We start from the raw sequence: 20,974 nt of genomic DNA, 5'->3' as shown, positions 1-20,974 counted from the left end.
ACTACAGGAATGTTTCTGCTAACCAGCACCTTCTCTTGCTATTTGAGAAGCTCTACCGAAACAAGTGGCCTCGCTTATTTCTAGGCTGTGTGGTGTTAACCTCTGCAGGAGGTGAATCCCATGCTCCGAGGTTCATGCTAGAAAGTCAAATATTGTCAGTATCTGAAGGGACAGGAAGATGTTCAGAATAATAATAGCTACTCTACAGAGATTTTTATGGGCACACAAAATGCAATTAATTGCTCTCATGTAGCATTTTGAGCTCTGTGCACAAAGCTGCAGCCTGAGCCTTGGTTGAACCAGATACTCCATGTGCTGGTGGCAACCCAAGATGTTCAGTGCACATCTGAACTCCTTTAAGCTAATTACTTTAATCATCAGTGCCCCATCCTCTCTTAACCTTTCCACCTCCTAGTCTACAGCTGTTTCTGTATCCTTTTAAATGGCAGACGGTGTGTTAGTAGAGACAAAAAGTTTAATACTCATGCAAAAGGGGAAGATTACTACAGGAATACCACTCTGAAACTTGTCTTGCCTGTACTTGTAAAACACAATTTGAAGCGGACTCTTCTATTTCTGCAGCAGATACATGGTAACTTTGAAAAATAAGTTAAAAAGAATTCTGGTTTAACTTGAAAGGCAAGAAAGCAGAGCTAAGAAACAGTCACTCAGAAAATCTGTATTTGAATCTCTAGTTTTGTCTTCTATCCCTCTACTCCAATCCCAACATGCTTCCGCACACTGGAGTTCAGAGATGCTCCACATAAAGGCATCATGGCATGCATAGTAATGCCTTGCCTTCACAGCAGACCTAACTTTGTGATATGAGTAGGTGCATTTTGCAGGGGGTTGGTATTGGAACATTTGGGGTTTAGATCAGTAATAGAAAAAGTTTTCAGAGCTGAATATAGTTCCATTCTCTGTCTAAATAAACAAGCATGGGTAACAGGTTTTTTTGGTTTTTTTGTTTTTTTTTTAATAAGGAATGTTGTCAGTCCTATTTTATTATGCGTAATAGAAGGAGGTGAAAAAAATCAATATAAGCACTGTATCTAACCTATTTAAAACTACAATCACAATGTTATCTGAATGCCTTACAACATTGTTTAAATCCAACAAGTAGACAAGAAAACAACAAATCTATGCAGGGTTTTTTATACATATGGTGAGAAAGTTTGCAAAGTGTTAAAATATATTTTCTGTTCTGTATGTTTCTGGTACAAGGAAGTGATGTGTAGAATACTGTATATTTATGAACAGAGCCTTGACTTATACAAGCAATAATCAACTTCAAAACATACAATGTATATCTTAAAATATCCCCTAGAGCTGCTCATATAAAGTCAAATCCAGCACCTACTAAAGTTCAGCCAGCTGACTCTCTTTGACTCCAGTGGGCACTTGACTAAGCCCATGATAATTGTGAAGTACCTGACAGTCTAATTGTATTCATATGAAAAAAATCACATTGCATAGATTTAAACAGGAAGACATGCAATAACAAGACAAGTCACAGTATAGCAAAACCTTGTTTCTTTGGTGAAACAGAAGCAGATATAAAAGTTACAAAGATTTTAGACTTTCATTCACAAAAAACCAGACATTCACATTATACACTATACAAGATAATAATATAAATAGAGAAAAGTATTATGTGCATTGTTTGGGGGCGAGGGGTGGGGAATGAACCGGCCAACACTGTGACGCACTGCCACATTGAACGCATAAAGATTGGGTACACTTGATGGAGCAGTCACTGCAATTTTTTTAAGAGATGTTGTCTGGAGCTGTAATTACTGTTCCCAATGAGCTATGGCAAGGTCACTCCATGGGCAGCTCTGCCTAGTACAAACTCTTACATGTTGGCTGGGTTTCAATTCTTTTCCTTTCCCTTTCAACTTTTTTGCATCATATCCCCACACTAACACAAAGGCATAAACCTCCCATCTGTGTTTGTAATTGTAATGTTATTTTAAAAGGTATATCATAGGGAACTTACTGTTCTTTATTTTCACCTTTCGTTTTGTTTTGGTTTTTGTTTTTTGTCCTGTGCCCAAAGGTGTGCAAGGCACTTTGCAGAAATAACAGTCCTTTCTGTGGAGAGGTCGTTTCAAATGTTACCTTCTACATTTACTGTACACATCCAGGTCAGTCATCGAGCTGACCAGGGTAAGAAATCATAATAGAAAACTCCTACGTACACACTGCACCAACTACAACCTATAATCTCTTTGTGCACACACTTCTTTCTAGAAAGCCAAGATTCTGATTCTTCTGTAAGTCACACGGTTCTCACCCATCTAACCACAAACAAATGATCCTGTATAGCAGGAATTTTGTTCTCCAGGGAAATAGCAGTTGAACTGAAAGATGGTTCCAAAAGTGGAGCTCAGGGGCTAATACTGCACTGGCGAGCTCTTTTAATCTTCTTTGCATGGGTAAAATAACATCCAATAAATTAAATCAGTATGGCTTACTTCATTTATTTATGTACGCTTCACAGCTGCAGCATTCATACACAAACATTCATTACTTTATAAAAAGATTAAAAAATGGTTATATATACAAAATTATTTACTTTTTTGATTTTTGTTTGTTTTTTACAAAAAAAAATCCCCCAAACACCAGGTCTATCTCCATTTCAGAATGCAGAGACCTGTAATATAGACCTTGTGGTTAATGTCGTGAAAGTAATTTTTTTTCCTTTTTTTTCCTTTTCAAAAAAAGTGGCCCTGGTTGATAAAGTTAATGTATTAGCACTTGGATTTTTACAGGCCCTCCTTGTCATACACAACTCCTCCATGCAGTCCTTTCTCATGAATGGTGAAGCTGGAATGGAGAGCAGAAAAAAAGTTCCACATTGCAGTCCCTAGTTCATGCTTCATGCCACTTTTATGTGCTCTGTCTAAACTTTGCATCACATGGACACAAACTGTACCTTGGATAGAAATTGGCACAGTTGCCATTAAAAAAAAAAAAAAAAGTCATGTCACTTGTGTGTTTATCTTCACCTGATAAGAGCAAATTTCAGTCAGTGAAGTTATTTCAACCATTTCCAGCCTAGGTAAACAACATAGAAACAATGTCATAAATGACTGAAGACCTCTGAGGCCATTCTAACCATAAATATGCCTGAAATTAGTGTGACTTTTCATTTTATATACAGGATTTTAAAAACAACACACAATTAAACAACATTAAAATCATCTTATTTACATTTTCATTGGTGCTAAAATCGAGCTGTTTAAATATTGCAGAAGGCTGGTATATATCATAAAATGGTCCACACCGATGGCATATAGAAAACTAATAATCTTTATAGGCTGGAAATGGTTACCTTTTATCCCCATAAGCACTTCTCCTTTTTTTTTTTTTTTTTAAATTTTCTGATAAACACCATATTTTTGCAAAATGCATTGTGAATACCGCAGTCCATAGTTTCAAAACAATTCGATAATACTCCCATAAGTGATAGAAAAGGCACAGAAAGTAATGACTTTGGCGGAAATGGTGGAAATCCCCATTCACCATTTAGCTCTCAGCGCCTTGAGTCCTGCCATGTCCTGATCCAGCGATGGTAGTGTTTTGATGAATTTAATGATGTTCCCTTTCCTGATGAAGAATGTTTATAGTAGTATTTCTTAGAGTAAGTCCTTTGGTATGTGGACGCTGCAATGAGAAGGAGGAAAAAGGGGAAATTAATTTAAAATTATTTAACTATGACTGGGCTGGCTATGCTTCACATTACAGTTCCATTTATTCTTGATTAATTAGAGGGTTAACAAATGAATAATTGGTACTATGACCACGTTACAGACAGGAGAAGCATCTCTTACACACACTTAGACCACAGTTGCAGAAAGAATTGTTAGTATTATTAGGAACCTGTTGATTTCAGGGGCTTTGTAAGAGCATTGTTTTTCACTTTAAAAGAATCTTAGTGGCTTCTGTAAAAACAGAAGAGGAACATTTTCATTAGTTTTGGAGGCCTGGTGTTTTTTCCTACAGCTAGAGTGAGCAATACTACTGTCATACTCTGTCATACCAGATTTGTACTTCTCTTAAACTACATGTTCATTACTTATTAATCTTAAATTAGTCTATTGCTTCTGATCCAGCACTGGTTTGCTTTCAAAGAACTCACGATTCATGCAAGTAATTTTAGGCATATCCCATCTTCCATTCCCTTGACACCGGATGGTTGGAATATGGCGCTGGATAAAACCATCTTTGCAGTGATATCTAATAAGGGAGTTGATCTCATAACGAGGTTTCATCTTCCCAAAGGTCTTTGCATTTTCCACAACAGGAGGCTGACCACAAGCAACTGAAAGGAAGAGAGAACATAACCCAAAACATCAGTTTGTAAATGCACTTCTGAATATGGTACTGACCTCTAAACCCTGGCTAAGGGAAGATGTCAAAGGACTTCAGTTAGACTCCCAAGAGGCATATCCAAATAAGGATGGGGAGATCAATCTTTTATGTAGTTCTCCAGTCTTGTAGACCAAATACAGTAATGATGAAAATTGGAAAACAGCAGACCGTACGGCTAGTATTGCCTTTGGGGTTTAAATTTCTGATGTAAATTTGAGCCAAAAAGGTTGGCATACTCACATAAAGAAGTGATTTTCACTGGAAAGCTGCAAAACCTGAAAATCAGTGAAGTTATTACAGGCATTTAAGAAAAAAGTCTCATTTTCAATACTTCTCATGTCTTCCTCAACAATAGACTATTTAAAATCACTTAAAACTGATGGATCCTTCAATGCCCAGAGAACATGTTAACAAAAAGTTGTAAATGGTAATCAGGAAACAATGGAGCACACACAAGATTTTGGCTGCTTCTTTACTTTCCCAGTCTGAAGAGGCAGAGGCAATTCCTAAAGTATTTCTGTACAGCTCCTGGTAACAGTCAGGTTTCTAAGTATCAGCTTTAACAGTGTAGAAACCAAATGTGCTTTTCAGATTCCAGCAGTGCCATTAAACTAGATGGTTTTGGAAAAGAGGAAGACAAAGTTCAACATTACTTGACGGGTGAAGAGTAAGCTCAACTGAAAACGAAAAGCTAACCACATACCAATGGTCAGCTGCCTGCTCTGACTGCCTACCAGTATTCTGCTGCCCACATACTTCACGGTGATGCCATTGCAGGAAAGAAGAGTTGGCAATATTTTCATGGTATGCAAGTAAAGCAGGCCTGCCGGGTGCATGAATGCCTGTTTTGCTGAGATCTGTACCTAAGAAGAAATTTGCCTGGTTTTAACCAAGAGTTTCAACTGTGTGCACTTTTGCTCCTGACTCAAGAACAGATTAGCTAGAGACGTAATACATGGATACAGACGAAGGATGACTTTGTGAGGCTAACTCAATTGAGGGCTGACTGTATTGGTCACCAGAAATCAGCTAGAAGATGTCATTTTAACTTTATAAAACTGGAATTTAGAGCCTTATGCTATTGTTACTGGAAAGTTTGTACCTGTTCCTTTCTTGCAGGTATAGGTAAGGTGATAATTGCATGGTACATCATTCCACTGCCCATTCTCATGCCATATTATAACAACACAGTCTTCTCCAGCAGAAAAGAAGCTGTCTGGCTGATTTGGTCGCCAGTTCTCATATTGCTGCAGAAAAGAGGAGCAAAACCATTATTCCCAGTGCTGGAGTATATTTACATTCCATTTTACAGAAGAACACACAATATTAACTTCGGTGAAGAGCAATCTCAATTGTTTGATTCTAGCTGTTAAGCACAAACTAAACAAAGCTATATTTATAATATCCTCCCACTCTATTAACAGATTATATTAATGGGGAAAAAAAATCTGATCTAACTTCTCACTTACTGTAAACTGATCTCAGATGAACAAAACAAAGTGACACATTTCAGCATAAGCAAAATCTGATCCTAAGTGTGTTGAAACACACTCTTTCCTACATAGACAGACATGAAGTGGAATGCTAGGAAATGTAGTAAATAGCCTGTAACCCTTGTTAGTCCATGTCTACTAAATGGCAAATTACAGGCTACCTTCTCAGACTCAAATTATTTATTCTCTGACCTCATTTAATGAAGTCATTCAATGGTATGACGTGCAGAATTAGGTGTAAAATAAGTAAAGGTGTCAAAATGTGCCCCCAGAGCATTGCAGATTGATATTTCCATTAAAAAGGCCTAGGTGGCAGTCTGAGCATATACAGCAGCCTTTCAGCTTTAGAAATGATGATCCAAATTCTGCCCTCTGCAGAAAAACTAACTTCAGATATCTGTGAATGTATATGAATAAAACCAGGAACTGGTACACTAGTTTTACAAGTAGAAATCTGATTGTTGGTATGTGACACACACAGAAAAAAGAACATTCAAAAAGCTGAAAAATATCTTTAGCATAAAAAATAAAAAATAGTTTCTTAGCCCTGCACCTAGGACATACATCTGGCATATCGATTTGGGCAGGCTCTGTCCTTTGGGATCCAAGCTGGCTCCATGTAGGTCTGCAGTTATTTAGCTCTACATCTCTGCAGCTTTCAACTCTACATCTACCTAAAGATATGTCCCTACCAGGAGCTGCAGATGCTGGCTGCTGGCAGGCTCACACAGCTCCATGCACGGGCTAAACCTGCATTTATTCCACTGTAGAATGGACTCTTTCTAGCATGGCTAAGCTCATCATTGCACAATGTCATTTTGGGATGAAAATTAGGGAGGATTCAGTCTGTTTCTCAATCAATAAGCAAGTAAAATAGAAACAAAGGGAGTGTCACACCAATTGAAAACCTGTGCAGTAGTCCTTGGTAGGGGACATACAGCCTACTGTCCTTGCAATCAGCAGAGTTGGGGTAATCTTTATCCCACTTCTTGTTTTATCTTGGTCCAAAATGAAGCACAGTAAATTGAGATTTGCATAATGTTATGTAAAGAAAAGCAAGAGAAGGTTTGGGAGACTATTCTTAGCGATTTTCTTTGGGATTTCTGTTGTGTCACTCCAAGAAGAATTTAATGAAGGATAAAAATAGATATCTGAAAGAACTGGAATTCACATAAATGCCAGACATTAAACAGGCAGCTAGCCCCTTGTATGGTCAAAATGACACAGTTTCTACAGTGCTTATATTTTCCTCAGTGCTTACATCTTTCTGTCTAGAGTTGGCCCATATAAATGTCATGAAAGTTTAGCTTTCTATTTTCTTAACTTTATGAAATAACCGCTATTCACTGCCTGGGTGAACACATTTTAGAAATAAAGTTAACATATCCCACACAAGTAGTATTTACCTTACAATGAATCAAACTATGAAAAAACTGAGTTAAATACTTAACGTTTTCCAACCACGTGTCATCTTAACCATCACAGGTTTTAATTATCCAAGCAATTTAACAATCATGGTCTAAATAAATTCGTTCTGCACTGAATTTATTACCTCTAATAAAACATCCCCCTTTTTATGTGGAACTAACTTAATTCCATTTCTACCTTTCAGTGTTTAATAGTCCTAAACTACAATACACACTAACTCATTTACTCAAGTCCAGAATTCAGCATTTCACATTAGCTTATAAATCAAAGTATGAGTTTTGCAAGCACAGTAGCCAAATACCATACATATGAGTCAAATGGGATCTGCGGGGGGGGGGGGGGGGGGGGGGGGGGCTTCCTGCAACACCTAGTGCAAAAAAAGAAAAGCAAGTTCTGTGTGTATCTCATGAGCCAGCGAGAAGGAAAATGAGGAGGAAGGAATATGCCTATGCATGGTGTGTATTAATGTAATTTAGGGTGCTCCAAGACCCCTTTTCCAAAAGGCTATTTTGGAATGGCCACAGAGCCAAAGATCTAACACCTTTTTATAGCAGAGCTGGTTAAGGATGCAGGAATCTGATTGGAAAAGGTCATGCTACCACAACATAGAAAGCTCCTGCCGGCTAAACCAGAGATAGCTGAGTGAATGCACACACAGAAGGCTTAGGCTTGCTGATAGTACTGCCCCAGATACCTGCTCCGTCTCCTCTACATGGGGGGCTGTGATGCACCTTCCAGAGCACCACAAAGTATAAGGCATTGAAGGAAAATTGGTGTAGGTTTCACTCATGCTGCAGGGAAATCTGTCTGAGTGTTGCGGAGATGGGGTAAGCAGCAGGAAGCAATCACCTCTCACCTTCACCTCTGAATGTCTTACTACCCAACCCAGCTGAAAATTAAGATGTGCTAATGTAAGTCATGAGTGTATGCACGGTTGGTTATACTGCTCAGACAATGGGCAGCAACTTCTTACGCTGAGGCAATCCAATAACCTTCAAGAATATGCCCAGACATACAGACACATAGAAAAATTAAACAGCCAGGTTAGTGATAGAAAATTTTGATCAATACACCCTGACAGCAAAAGAAAGACTTAAACAAGCCTTGCAGCTGTTTCTTGTGGAAATTATACTACAGACATGTTTGCTTCCATAGGGATCAGAGTGTGGGAATTAAGGATATTTAATGGCTATTGGGGGCGTGTGAGCTGAAGGTGCTCAGCAGCTTGCCAGCTCCCACCCTAAGCACATAGACTCCATATGCTCTTACTTGCCTTGCCATAATGACTCCAGAATATTTGTTTGCTTTGCTGGCAGCGCTGCAGTGTAATGGCAAAGGCCAATCTAGGCCCTGTGGTTTATTCAAGAATGTCTGATATCCTCCAGCGTGACTTGCTGTTACCTCACATTTGATATCGTCATTGCACAGATTTATTTTGGCTGAGTAACTCTGATTTTGCTTGGGTTTAGTGCCAGAATTGCTTAGCAGAGGAAGTTCCAGACTGCTGAATTGCTTTCTTAGGTCTCCACCCAGCTCTTCTGTAGTTTTTCAATGCCTTATTTAGCCACTGATAATGGGATAACGATACAAAAAGATTCTCACAGTTTGAGTGGAATAAGTTGCTAGACAAATAAACTAATATTTTGTTTTCCTCTTACAGATACATTTTTGCATGACCATGAGCATGATGCTGTTTTTCAGTTACACTAGTCTAAATCAGGAGTGACTACACTATCTCCAGTAAAACTATATCAGCAAAAAATCAATAGGAAAGAACCAAATTGCATAAGTCACATATTGATTTGTACTGTTTGTTTTCAAAGGTATCCCTTGCAATCTCTCATACCAAGTGTGCTAAGACTCCCCTACCCTTGCAATAAGTGCAGTAAGCATCTAAGATTCTCAGGTCATAATTATTCTGTTGAGAAACACTGCTCAAAATACCCTGAATACAATTCCCTTTTCGAAGTGGCTATGCCATTTAAGATCCTTGTATTTCAATGCATAATGTCTTTTAGAAAAGTATATTGTACAAAAAAAAAAAAAAAAAAAAAAAGATTAACTTCAGTCCTTGGCAATATGTATCATTTAGGTTTGTTTGGTTTTTAAGATCATGTCCAAAAAAGATCAGGCATATTCACAGACGAGCCAAAACCTGCTGGCATTGTTCCAGCCACCCTGCTGCTAGGTTATATCTTCATGTAAACTGTCATTGTCTCAGCAGACCAATGAAACTGCACGAAGGAGCACTGTGTTTGAATTAATAAAGCTCAGGACATCCTTTTGCCAACAACCAAGCTTCAGTCGACACCTTTAGCAATACTTTTAGCTGTATCATTCATAAGATATGACTTATGTTTCTGTAAACCTAAATAGATTCAAATGCTAAAATACACGGAAGAAAAGCTGCTATGACCCTTTTATTCCTCCCTCAGCAGAAATACTTAACACTGGATGATCACACAGAGGGACATAAAAAACATTACTACCCTGGTTTTTAAGCAACATTACTATAACACATGTGAAGTTTTCCCGTGGATTAAGATGTAAAGCACTGCCTGACTGTACATTTTAGGACATATAATCTTAATTATGTACATGACTCAAAATGTACTTCAAAGGAGGTTTGGCCAGCTACACTTTTCTCCTCCAGCTATTAAGCGTGCTTTGCTGAGATGGCTGTGGAGAGGGAAGTTCAAAGCAATGCAGGGGAGTGAAGCCTGGAAACACACACCTCAGGCTCAGGCAGACACCACTGCACCTGCCACTCTGCAAATCTCAACATCCATGATGGCAAGATGCCTGGGTGTTTTTTATCAAAAAACTGTGGTTTGTGTGTAATCAGGCAACTGCAGGACCTAGCACTGGGGACAGGATTTTTGTCCCTGTACATTCATTTGGTCCTTTGGGAGCCACACCACTTGTCTGTCTTGCCATCATTTCAGGCTGAAAACTGGAGCTCTTGTTATGCTCTTTATGCCTTTAATTATACTGTAATAATTAATTAATCTTTCTTGTACAGTTTTTTTGTTGAAATCAAAGTCTGTGCTGACACATTAGATTTAGTTGTTCTAGCTTTCTCTGGTAAGGATCTCTGAAAATCTTCCTGCAGAAAGAGGGTGAATGGTCCATGGGTTAACGGAGCTGCAGCTGAGATGGGATTCAGTTCTTCAGGCTTCCTACGTGGCATTAGACAATGCACTTGACTGGCTGATTCCCAGTCTGTAAAACAGTGACAATATATTCTCTTGCCTCACAGGAGGAGCTTGGATGTGATGGTTACAAGAGCCCATGAAGACATGTTATTAAGTTCCACATTTTGAGGGAGGATTTCCTTATATGGCATTGAATTAATGCACAGCCATAATCTGCCAGTTGGGTGACAGGCTGACTTTTCACATAAATTAAATCTAAGAAAGCCAGGATTATAGCAAGAACTGTAAAGCAGCTAACTTTATTAGCTACTCACTATTTTTTCTCATTCAGATGTCTGCTAATTAAACTGAATGAGCATAGCCTTCCCATCATGAACAAGATCCTACCTTGTGGGAGATTTGTTATTTAAATTTTCAGATAACCAGCCTTATTTGAGAGACTCATTTCCTTATTAGTGAGTAATCCACTCAGTTCTTTCAGATGTTTGCACTGCCAAGCTGAATCCATGTGTAAGCAGTATCTCAGCTTTGTGACAATCATCTGGAAATTTCAGTCATTCCTTATCTTCAAAAGGCATACCAAGTGGCTGAGATCAATCGCTTGGATTTTGTATTCCAAAATAGTCAACAAGCACTGTGTTTAATGAAGCACAACAAAATAAACTACTGATGCAAACAAAACTTTCCTGCTTGACCTCCTTAATGTGTAAAGGCAAATAATCTTCTGTACATAACTAAAGACAGGAGATAATTTACTTGAAATACATCTGTTTAGATTTACAGGGTTAATGCTTTTCCTTCTGGGAAAAGGAAGCATGTTTTCAGCATGTTTGAATAAGCTTAAAGTACAAATCTGTCTTGGCACTTTTGGGGACCTGTAATTTCCAGTGTGATTTTTATTTTCATTCATTCTAGCTGCTTCCCTGTCTGATTGCTTCCTAATACAAGACTAATAAGGCAAATAAAAAAAAAAAAAAGGAAAGATGTAGGGACTGGCTGACTGGATACTTCATCATAAAGTGAAGCAACTCTTCCTGCTGGGTATTTATCACTAAACAAGCTGAAACCACCACTGCAAATCTTACTGACTATTGTCCTTTTTTCCCCCCATAACTCTGCTAAGAAGAGGAATACACATTTTTCACAATAGCAAACAAATTCTTAGAAATCTTTATCAGGAAAGCCCCTGAACAAGTCCCTCGCTGTGGAGGTTCTGTTGTAATTGGATAGCTTAACTAAAAATTACATTTCACTTTCAGTAAGTCCTGGCAATTACCCAGTTTTATAGATTGGCTGAACTACAACAAGATCAGCACAAGGTTCCAATCAGTATATGGATCAGTTCAGAAAACCCTCGTTCGTGGTTCATACTGTTATACAGCACTGATTCTGTTACATGAGACGCTGATGGGAAGTTTCAAAGGCATTGCATTTCCTTTTGATAAAAAAAATTCAAACACATTACTGTGAAGATTTGGCAATGTCTGAACTACTTCCATTAAGTTCACCTAGTATTTAAATGCATTTATACATTGGGAAAGACAAGAAACTAGCTTAGAGCATAGGCTCTGTTTCACTTAATTTCACCCCAGTCCTGCAAAGGATTTTTCTGTTTAATTTTATGAACGGGAGCAGTCTGACAGAACTCACCAAAAGCATTCATGAGATTAAAAACTCCATTCAGTAAGTGCTTAAGCATATACCTTGCTTTAAAGACATAGGTGGTGCCCTAAACTCTATAGGGTAGATCCCATGCACAATTCAGACACATGCTAAAGTAACTTGCTGAAGGAGGCACCAAGCTAAGTGTGTTGGTAAATCTTTGCTGGGAGAAATTTTAGTCAATTTGAAGGCAGCTGCTGTATTTAAACTTATCTACAAGTACACATAAAAATCATGTCATGATCCTGATATATGTTATATCATAGTTGAATGGCTTCCCTCAAGCCCTTAATCTGAGCTTTTTTTGCATGGGATTTGGGAAACTGGCAGGATTTGGATGAGGCAGGCACCCAACACTCACCATTACACAGTCACACTGTGAGAAAGACAAACTCCCAGAAGGAGCTTTGCTAAAGACCCTTGCAAAAGATTTCACTTGAAAAGGTTTTTTGGTAAGAAAGCAGTGGGATGTATTGAAAGACTCTTTGATTTCCTGTGCAACAGCTTGCAAAAAAAGGACTCTGAATAACATACACTCATGTATATCTATGAATATCCACAAGCACTGATTGCATATTGAATAAGCTGTCAGATCTATGCAAAAATAACTTTGGGAAAGAAATCTAAGGAATACAAATGAAACAAGTAAAAAAGGCTAGCTGATGAAGCTGAAACATAAAAGCACTATTAGTACTATCTTTCAGGGGGGAGTTTTGTGTGTGGAGTGGATGACTAGCTCTTTGACGTTTTTTTTAAAACAATAGCGGAGTATGACAACTTTTCCATGAGAAGCAGAAACCACTAAGTATAGCAGAAAACTCCCACTAGATGGCAATGTCTACACATTACTGAGTCCAGATACTAACTGTGCAGTTCCACAATAATAATTCAGAAAAGTTATCTCTTTTATTAACTCTTTAAAAGCTAACTGAAGCCAGTGGACACAACTCCATTGACTTTTATCTGCTCTGTACCAACTCTTCTTAGAGTAATAACTTTCATTATGGTTCGCACACTGTATAGTTCAATTTTGTGGGTATACTGTGTGTGTTGGGCTTTCAGAAGTCATCTTAGCACAGAGGCTGAAAAATAAGTGGCAAAGAGCTGGTGAAATTCTCTTGCTAATGGGCAGGTGGTTTACTGTGGAAGAAAAGTATGGTAGGGTATTAAATGTTGGTTAGTATAATACATGTTCTTTGGAAGTCACACTAACATAGTTATATATTATCAACATGATGCAAATTGCATGGGGTGTGACTTATTCTTTTTGTACACAACTACCAGGACAGCCACTGAAAAAAGGAAAATCCTGCACTTTGTCATTTATATCAACAATTACTACAGGTTTGAAGCTGTCCAAGAGTTTTAGCCTAGAGCCAACCATAATGAGGCTCTGAAGTAACTGCTGACCCCCCTTGTAAAAATGAGACAAAACCCCACTTTGTCCAAGAGGCCCTCCTTACTGCCTATGACATACTGAACTAAAAATATACCTGTCATTAATAACATTATATAGTTCTCCTCCATTTAAATGCAGGTCAAATGAGCATCTTAAAAAGAGGCTGTAATGACTGACTGCAGCACAAAACGAAAACATTTGGTAGATTTAAAATCTCCTTCTCCAAGGATCCTGTGGGACATGGGCACAATAAGCTTTTTGTTTGCAGCTGACTACAGTACTTTTTAGTTTGTTTGCTTTATTTAACCCTCAGAGGCAGGCTCCTTCCCTACAATACTCCATGCCTTTTGAAGGTTTTTGTGTTCAATGAAGTTACTCTTTCTGAGAGGGGTGCAGTTACAGATTTGCTCAAGTTAAACCATTCTGATTCACTGACCAATAAAGGAAGGAAAAGAGAGGGCTTTGTTTTTGCCAGAATTAAACTTCTGTTTTATTTTGGTTTTTTTTTATTTGGTTTTTTTTTGTGTTGGTTTTTTTTTAATATAGCTACCTAATATTGACAACCTCAGGTCCAGCATTGCAAAACACAAAGCATAAACGCTCCTATGCTGAAGGGAAGAAAAACTAACGTAGAGTCTCTGGACAGTTTTAAAAGTGGCAATATGCCCCATTACTTTCCTAGCTGGCAGCATTCTCCAAGTGACAGACAATCTGGCCACCGACACTAGCCAGCTCCTTATTACAGCACTAATCTTATGTAATGGGAGTGAGCTCACCGCCCTACAAAGCACTAATTATCAGCAGCATTTTCCAAGGGATATGAATAACTCCCCTTGTGAGACGGAGGCCCAAGGCACAACCCCAAGTAGCTATATGCGCTTAATCCATAACATGAATAGCTCCAAAGGACTCCTTTACCGCTGTGCCTGCTCACAAGGGTCCTTAACAGTGAAAGGCCAGCAATCCAAATACAATGGAGAAGCTGCCAAAAGCAACACCAGATTTTTTCTATTTGGATGGGTGTGCTTTACAGCTGTAAAAGTTACTATTCACAGAACTAAGTGAATTATTTAAATTCAATTTCCCTAAGATATTTTCAAATGTCACATTGTGTTCACTCTTCCTTTGATCAAGCCAATTATTAAATGTCTCCACTGATAATGGAAGTTCTGTTATTTTGTAGTTTGTATTACATCAAGTTTTAAGTATACAAAGATCCAAGCAGGCATGGACAAATTCCTCTGTTCACATAGTTGTGCGAGTATTTGGGCCTTGCTTTCTTCTCCTGTATCACTGTGATTTTCCCAAATACCTTTTTTTTTATTGCTTAGAGCTTCTTATGATAATTGTAGGATGAAGACTGTCCATGATTCATCCTTAAAGAGTTGTTCACTATCACAGAAATGCTGGGAGAAAAGTCTACAGAAAAGTGCAGGAAAAATTTTGATTCTGTAATTTTTTAAATGTAAACACAGTCTTACATATAGCCATCTTCATTCCCATGTAGAATGTAAATCAGAGGAAAACTAATGCTTTCCCATACCAAATGCCAACAGAACAGCCCTATAACTACACTGCAATAGAAGAAAAGCAGAGCTAATGAAACATGCTCTTTAAAATATTATTTTCTTCTGCCTCTTCCATCTGTCAATGTAATCATACCTGAAATGTCTTGAGCAGAAATTGGCTTTATTTTAAGGAAGTAATGAATAATGAAGCTTTAAAAATGTTGGGGTGCTGTGAGTTCTCTGAACACACTTCAGTACCTGCTCTCACTACCTTCACCTTTGAAACAAATTATCTGAAGTTAGGGACGAGGCAGATACGCCAAAGTTTGCAGCTTACAAATTCCCTTCCTACTGGCCCATGCTATTTCAGATGTTGCTAGTATTCCAAGTCCATGGTTGTGGCAGTGGCCCCTAATCTCTAACTCTCACTGAACTTGCACCACAAGTGAGGATCTAGGTTTCCTGAAAGAGCATTCACTTTTTATGCTGTACTAACACAACTGCTATCAACTCTTTTCCCTTGATATAAAAAGGGAATGGTTGCTGCTGCCAAAGTGTTCTTCATGTGGCCCATCAGGTCCAGAACACCAATCCACCTCTCCCAACCACTGGAAACACTGAAAAATTCTTTCTTTCAAAAACAGAAAAAAGAAAAGGGAACAGAGAGACAGAGCAGCAACACATTGTAGATGAGAAAAGATAGCTTCCTGCCATACAGATACAGTAAATAAAATCAGAACAAATCAGATTCATATGGATGGTCAGCAATGGATTCCACAGTTTAGTATAATTATAGCTTATTTTGTTCTGCTTGTTGAACAAGGTAGCCTAAGCTTAGCCAAGGAGCTTCTTTGAAGACATACTCTGACCTTAGCCAATAAGCTCCCAATTTGTTTTTTAAAGAAATTGCAAAAAAGACAAATGTAAGCAAATTGTCCTGGACAATAAAATACAATATAATGAAATATCAGTTACCTAGAAAGTAATTTCTTTATGGAAAAGTAGGATGTGGACCGACAATTAAACTTTAGGGCATGAGAGCTATGACCCAACTACTTCAATCATGTTATTTTGCACTTTTCAAGCTCAGTATGTGTTTGGGATGTAGTGGGTACAGCATTCTGAAAAGGCATCTTTTTACTGGGAGATGATGAGACTTCACCTACACAACCCAATCCATTGCATAAGATTATGACATTTTGCCTGAAAGGCAGGAAACTGCTGAGCAGTTTTAAATTAAAAACCACTTCACAGTTAAGAAATAAACCTGCCCAAATCCCCTAAAAGCACACAGATAACTATGCATCAAACACTTCAGTGAGGTAGATCAAAAAGCCTCCTCAAGTTTTCTTTGCAAGAACAGAGCCTATAGTACTATGATTTAGGAATGTGCCCATTTCTATTTTGTTAGGATAATTTCATTTGTCTTAAAAGCTCTTGTTATGGAAAACAGGTAGACTCAAGACAGATATGGACAAATGTCATGTGGACCAAAAAGTTTTAAGTACTATTCCTTGCTTTCTCACTGAATCAGACTGTACTTGCTTTGCTATTCAAGACATCAACATTTTCCTTGAGGAACTCTGAGAATCAGAGCATGTATTTACAAGATCACACTTCATTTATTCCAATACTTGCTTACTGGCATTATTTTTGCAAGTTAAACAGAAATTCCAGTTGATACCTGAAAAACATGCACAGGAATAGAGGGGCTTTTTTGACTGCTGCTGTTTTTGATGAATTGCTAACAGCCAGTATTTTCTATAGGGGTTAAAAAAAGAATGGCAAGATATCAAAAGTGGCTGACTATACTTACTCCACTACTAGGCCCCTAAATAATTGCCCCTGTTTTCAGTAGGGCTGTGGGCCTGTCAAGGGTATTCTAGGTTCAGTGTAGGTTTCCCAGTAAGAACCTTAATTCTATATGCTCACTTTTTAAAAATCTTGGTTACATTGTCCCACACACCTTAAAAAACAAACCAACCTCCCATCCCAGTGAAGGGTCATGAACTGATCTCACCTGGACACTGCACAGAAAACTGAATGGCCCTCGCTTATTTGATTGGCAAAACTATGATCCACTGATTGATGAGGAAAGGAAAATTTCCACAACCTCATCTGAGAATTTAAGCTTTCTCACATTACTAGGCCAATGACAAAGGTGAGTTTATCACCCTCATCTCACATGGAGAGACAAGAAGTGTGCTCAAAAAAAGCCCCCCCTGTATTTTGGTAGCCAATGGAAGTCGGAGAGGACAAGATTTACATGGCAGTGCTGCATATGGCTATGATGTCCACAAAAAATAGCTAAGGGTAGGCATGTGTATTTAATAGTTCACTGTAGTCAGAAACAAAGTGCAGTGCACTTGGAAGTATGTTTGTTGGTTTTCACTGAGGAACTCATGATGTGCTTTGTCCAGCTATCATTTTTAATGGTGACTGGCACTTAGCTTCAGCTTAAAAAATCTGGAAAAACAAAATTTGGCATGAGCTGAAAATGTCAAAAAATGGCTGATTTCCTTCCATTGAACTCATTGGTTGAAATACCTTTTAGATGCAAAGAAAAAAAAAGGTATTTGATCCTTTTTCCAGAAATTGCTAATAAAACACATGCCAACACCTGGCAAAAGAGTTCCTTTCAACATACTGAGTATTTAAGTTGTGGGTTTCCTTATGTCCATGGAAAATGAGTACCAAAGTAATCCAAACTTATTCCATAATCTCCCATGGTAGAGCCTGTGGTTCAATGATTCCCAATTCTAGGGGCTTTTTTTTGGTTCAGAAAGAAAACTCATGTGAAAGAGAAATCACTAAAATATATCACAGCTATTTCATCTGGGCAGTACTGGGTCAACTGCAGCACTGCACCAACAATTCCATCCACAATATGTCTTGCTGTTGCTGTTCATTTGCTTTTTCTTTTAAGTCTACCAAGCATCAGAACTTTTTTTTTTAATCCAAAACCTAATAAAATCATGTAAGCATGTAATCCAAGCTGTTATTGGCAGAAAATTCAAACAAGTATCAAAATAAAGATGAATGTATGTCAACTGCATATGCACAGTCTATCTAAGAGCTGGAGTGACTTTTCTGATAGTATATCCAAGAAAACTCTTATATCAGAGGAATCCGCACCAGATTTGAGAAATTGTTCTTTATGCCAGAAGTGTTGAATAGAACTGTAGATAGATAATATTGTCTTGGAGAAAGCATGGAGCTGGGCAACAAAGCTAGAAACAGCTGAATTACAGATGCACCCCGACACGTAAAACACAAGAAGGTTATTTATATTTTGGCTATATGCAAAAGCTAGCTCTAATCTCAGAATTCAAGTTAGAACCTAAGTGTTGATGTAATAATGCTGATTTTTATGATCATAAATTATATTAATGCATTTAACACTATCATGACTACTGTTCACCTGCAAATATATAAATGATGTAATTTTTGGACTTAGTATTCAAATTCTTTGGAATTTTAAGACAATCATCAGGGAAATACATTTGATTCATATATTTAATTATGTTATTGTTCCTATTAATTACTAGAAAAGTAATAAATCACTGCAACCAGAAGAGTGGTTAGAAAGTAAGAAAAATAAGTTAAAAACTAGGGAAAAGAAGCAAATGAGGAAGCTGCTCAGAACCATGGTATCCAGAAACCATATGGAATAAGTTATGAGGGAAACCTATTGAAGCAATGAACATAAATGATTTCAAGAGACACCTAAATTGTTTCTGAAGGAAGAGACAGAGGGAAGTTGTTAAAAAGAAAAGAAAAATAAAGTGGAAAAAAGATCAATCAAAAGATAAATCTGTTGGACAGATGGTCTTATTCTGTTCCTAGGATATCTTTGTTTCTTAAAATTGAAAATTAAAGTAAAAATGTAATACCACATTTGCCCAGTAGCCTGAAATAAAAAAGAGAATCTCAGCCCCAATTTTAATTTCCTTGAATTCATCATTCAGTGACATACCAAACTTGTCTTTGGAATATATGAGTGTATATCTCGTTTTACAATTCCTAGTGTAAGATGGGCTGCCCCTTCAGGCACTACATTTATGCCCAAATTTATCTCACCTAACTTTAGATCCCTTAGTAAAGTGTAAGATCCTTGACCAGCCACTGCAGACAGCCTGGACCACCCCTGAGCTCCAACCAAACCTGAAACACCCTCAGAGGGTGCCTGTTACTGAGGTGTAAGAAGCCACATCAGGAGACAGAGAATGAACTCACACAGAATGAGTAAAGTTCAAGGCCATGGCACATCTTGTGCGCCCAAAAATACATGAGGATAGGCAAGAGAAAATGATGAAATGAAACCCTTCTGCTTACATTCTGCAAGATTTTGTGGCTCCAAGCACAAACGGGTGCACTGGTACCACTGCAGATACACTGAGCAATCAGTCAGGCAACAAAAACTTTCATTATCTTTTTCTTACTCCCTGTGCTGTCACCTGCCACACATGGTAGTTTCCCCAAGAAATGGCTGATTTACAAGTCATTTTAGAGGATTTTAAACCTCTGGTTATTTAATGAAATGGTAATAAATGAAACCTGCTTTGCCCCAGGTGTCTTTCTAAGTAAGTTGTAGCCACATGGTATGCAGCAATGATCATTGCATGCATGTGTGAGCATGTGCATACGTGTGTCCAGATGCTTTCTGCTTTAAGAATTCACAACTGGAAAGGAAAATAATACGCATAACCAGTTTGGGGTTTTTTAATGTAATGTTTTCAATAGGTGTTAAACAGCAATAAATCACCTGTCCCTTCTACAAAAGAGACTGTTTTGAATTGGAAAGAGCTCAATCATTTCCTGTATCCATCAGCTCTTTGATTTAGGTTAGTTAAACGTAGGTAGAGAGTGTTCTCCCTCTCCTTCTGCTGATTTTCCTTCTTGTTTTAAGGCAATAGAGGTATCAACAGCATCTTAAAATTTTATGGACAGATTATTGGTTACAGGCCTCCTGAACCACCTAAGGATGGCTGCTTCTCTACCCTAGCTGTAGAGCTGCCATACAGACTAGAAACAATCTCCAACAACGCTTGCGAGGCTCCTTTGTGCACTCTCACAGATCCAGTGAACACAAGAGCTTGAATGCCATATTCTCACCCCAAAAATGCATTCTGCTTCATATACAGAAGGGAGAGGAGAATTGCCACATGTGTGCTTGCGTAAGACCAGAAGAGAACAAACAGCTCCTGCAGAGACCCTTAAATTACAGTCTTAGACTTTTTGAGTTTTTCTGTTTGGAAGCTTTGAGAGCTCCCACATATACAATAAAAAGAACTAAGAATAAGATTTTAGAACTACACCACAAAATAGTAGTTATCCCAAAAGAAGAGTTTGCTGGCTGTTTGCATGGGTGCATATTTAGTGACTACATTTTTTCATGAAGCTTTCCTCATTGCTGGTGGGAATTTGATAAGCCACCACAAAAAGAAATGAATGAGTGATTTCATTTCAAAGGCATCTTACCAGTGGGCTACCATCAGTCCAGCGGAAATCACGCTCAAACATCTTGTCATTGAGGCCAATCCACTGGTAGTCATGCCCAATACCTAAGGAACCAGAAGGATATTTTTATTAACCTTCCCATAAATGGAAGAGATTTCACCAAAGAAAATAAAAAGAATTTGCACAGAATGAATCAGACATCCTGTTCTTAAGATTCTTCTACTCATTATGCAAACAACTATTTACAGGCTGTTTTTCAGCTTTTCGGTTTTAATTTGGGATGTCTATAAATACGCAGATTCTCATCTACAGTTTTAAACAATCATGTCTTTTCTCTCCTGATGGTGTCTCCCAAAGAAAACAGATTAGTTTCCTACCTGAGAGCATATGATGGGGAGGAAAAAAGGCAAAAAAGATTAAAATAATAAAAGCATGTATTTTAATCTATGTTTTTAAAGTTTTGATTAGGCTGTGACCAGTGTTGTCTAAATT

At 38.0% G+C, this 20,974-nt stretch overlaps 1 protein-coding gene across 3 annotated transcripts in view; it reads right to left on the bottom strand.

Moving 5' to 3' along the window:
* Positions 1–2,021: 2,021 nt before the first annotated feature.
* VCAN (versican) overlaps positions 2,022–20,974 on the bottom strand; it is a 112,482-nt gene continuing 93,529 nt past the window's right edge. For 2 of the 3 annotated variants that reach the window (XM_069776885.1, XM_069776886.1), the window contains exons 12-16: positions 20,504–20,586; positions 5,480–5,624; positions 5,112–5,240; positions 4,145–4,327; positions 2,022–3,669 (exon numbers count right to left, since the gene is read on the bottom strand). In XM_069776885.1, coding sequence (XP_069632986.1) covers positions 3,539–3,669; positions 4,145–4,327; positions 5,112–5,240; positions 5,480–5,624; positions 20,504–20,586 — 671 coding nt within the window. In that variant the 3' untranslated portion in view covers positions 2,022–3,538. The remainder of the gene's footprint in view (positions 3,670–4,144; positions 4,328–5,111; positions 5,241–5,479; positions 5,625–20,503; positions 20,587–20,974) is intronic. The other variant, XM_069776887.1, reaches the window with a different exon arrangement.

This window comes from Haliaeetus albicilla, chromosome Z (genome assembly GCF_947461875.1).
Source record: "Haliaeetus albicilla chromosome Z, bHalAlb1.1, whole genome shotgun sequence".
NCBI lineage: Eukaryota > Metazoa > Chordata > Aves > Accipitriformes > Accipitridae > Haliaeetus > Haliaeetus albicilla.
This window is presented reverse-complemented; position numbering and strand designations above follow the sequence as displayed.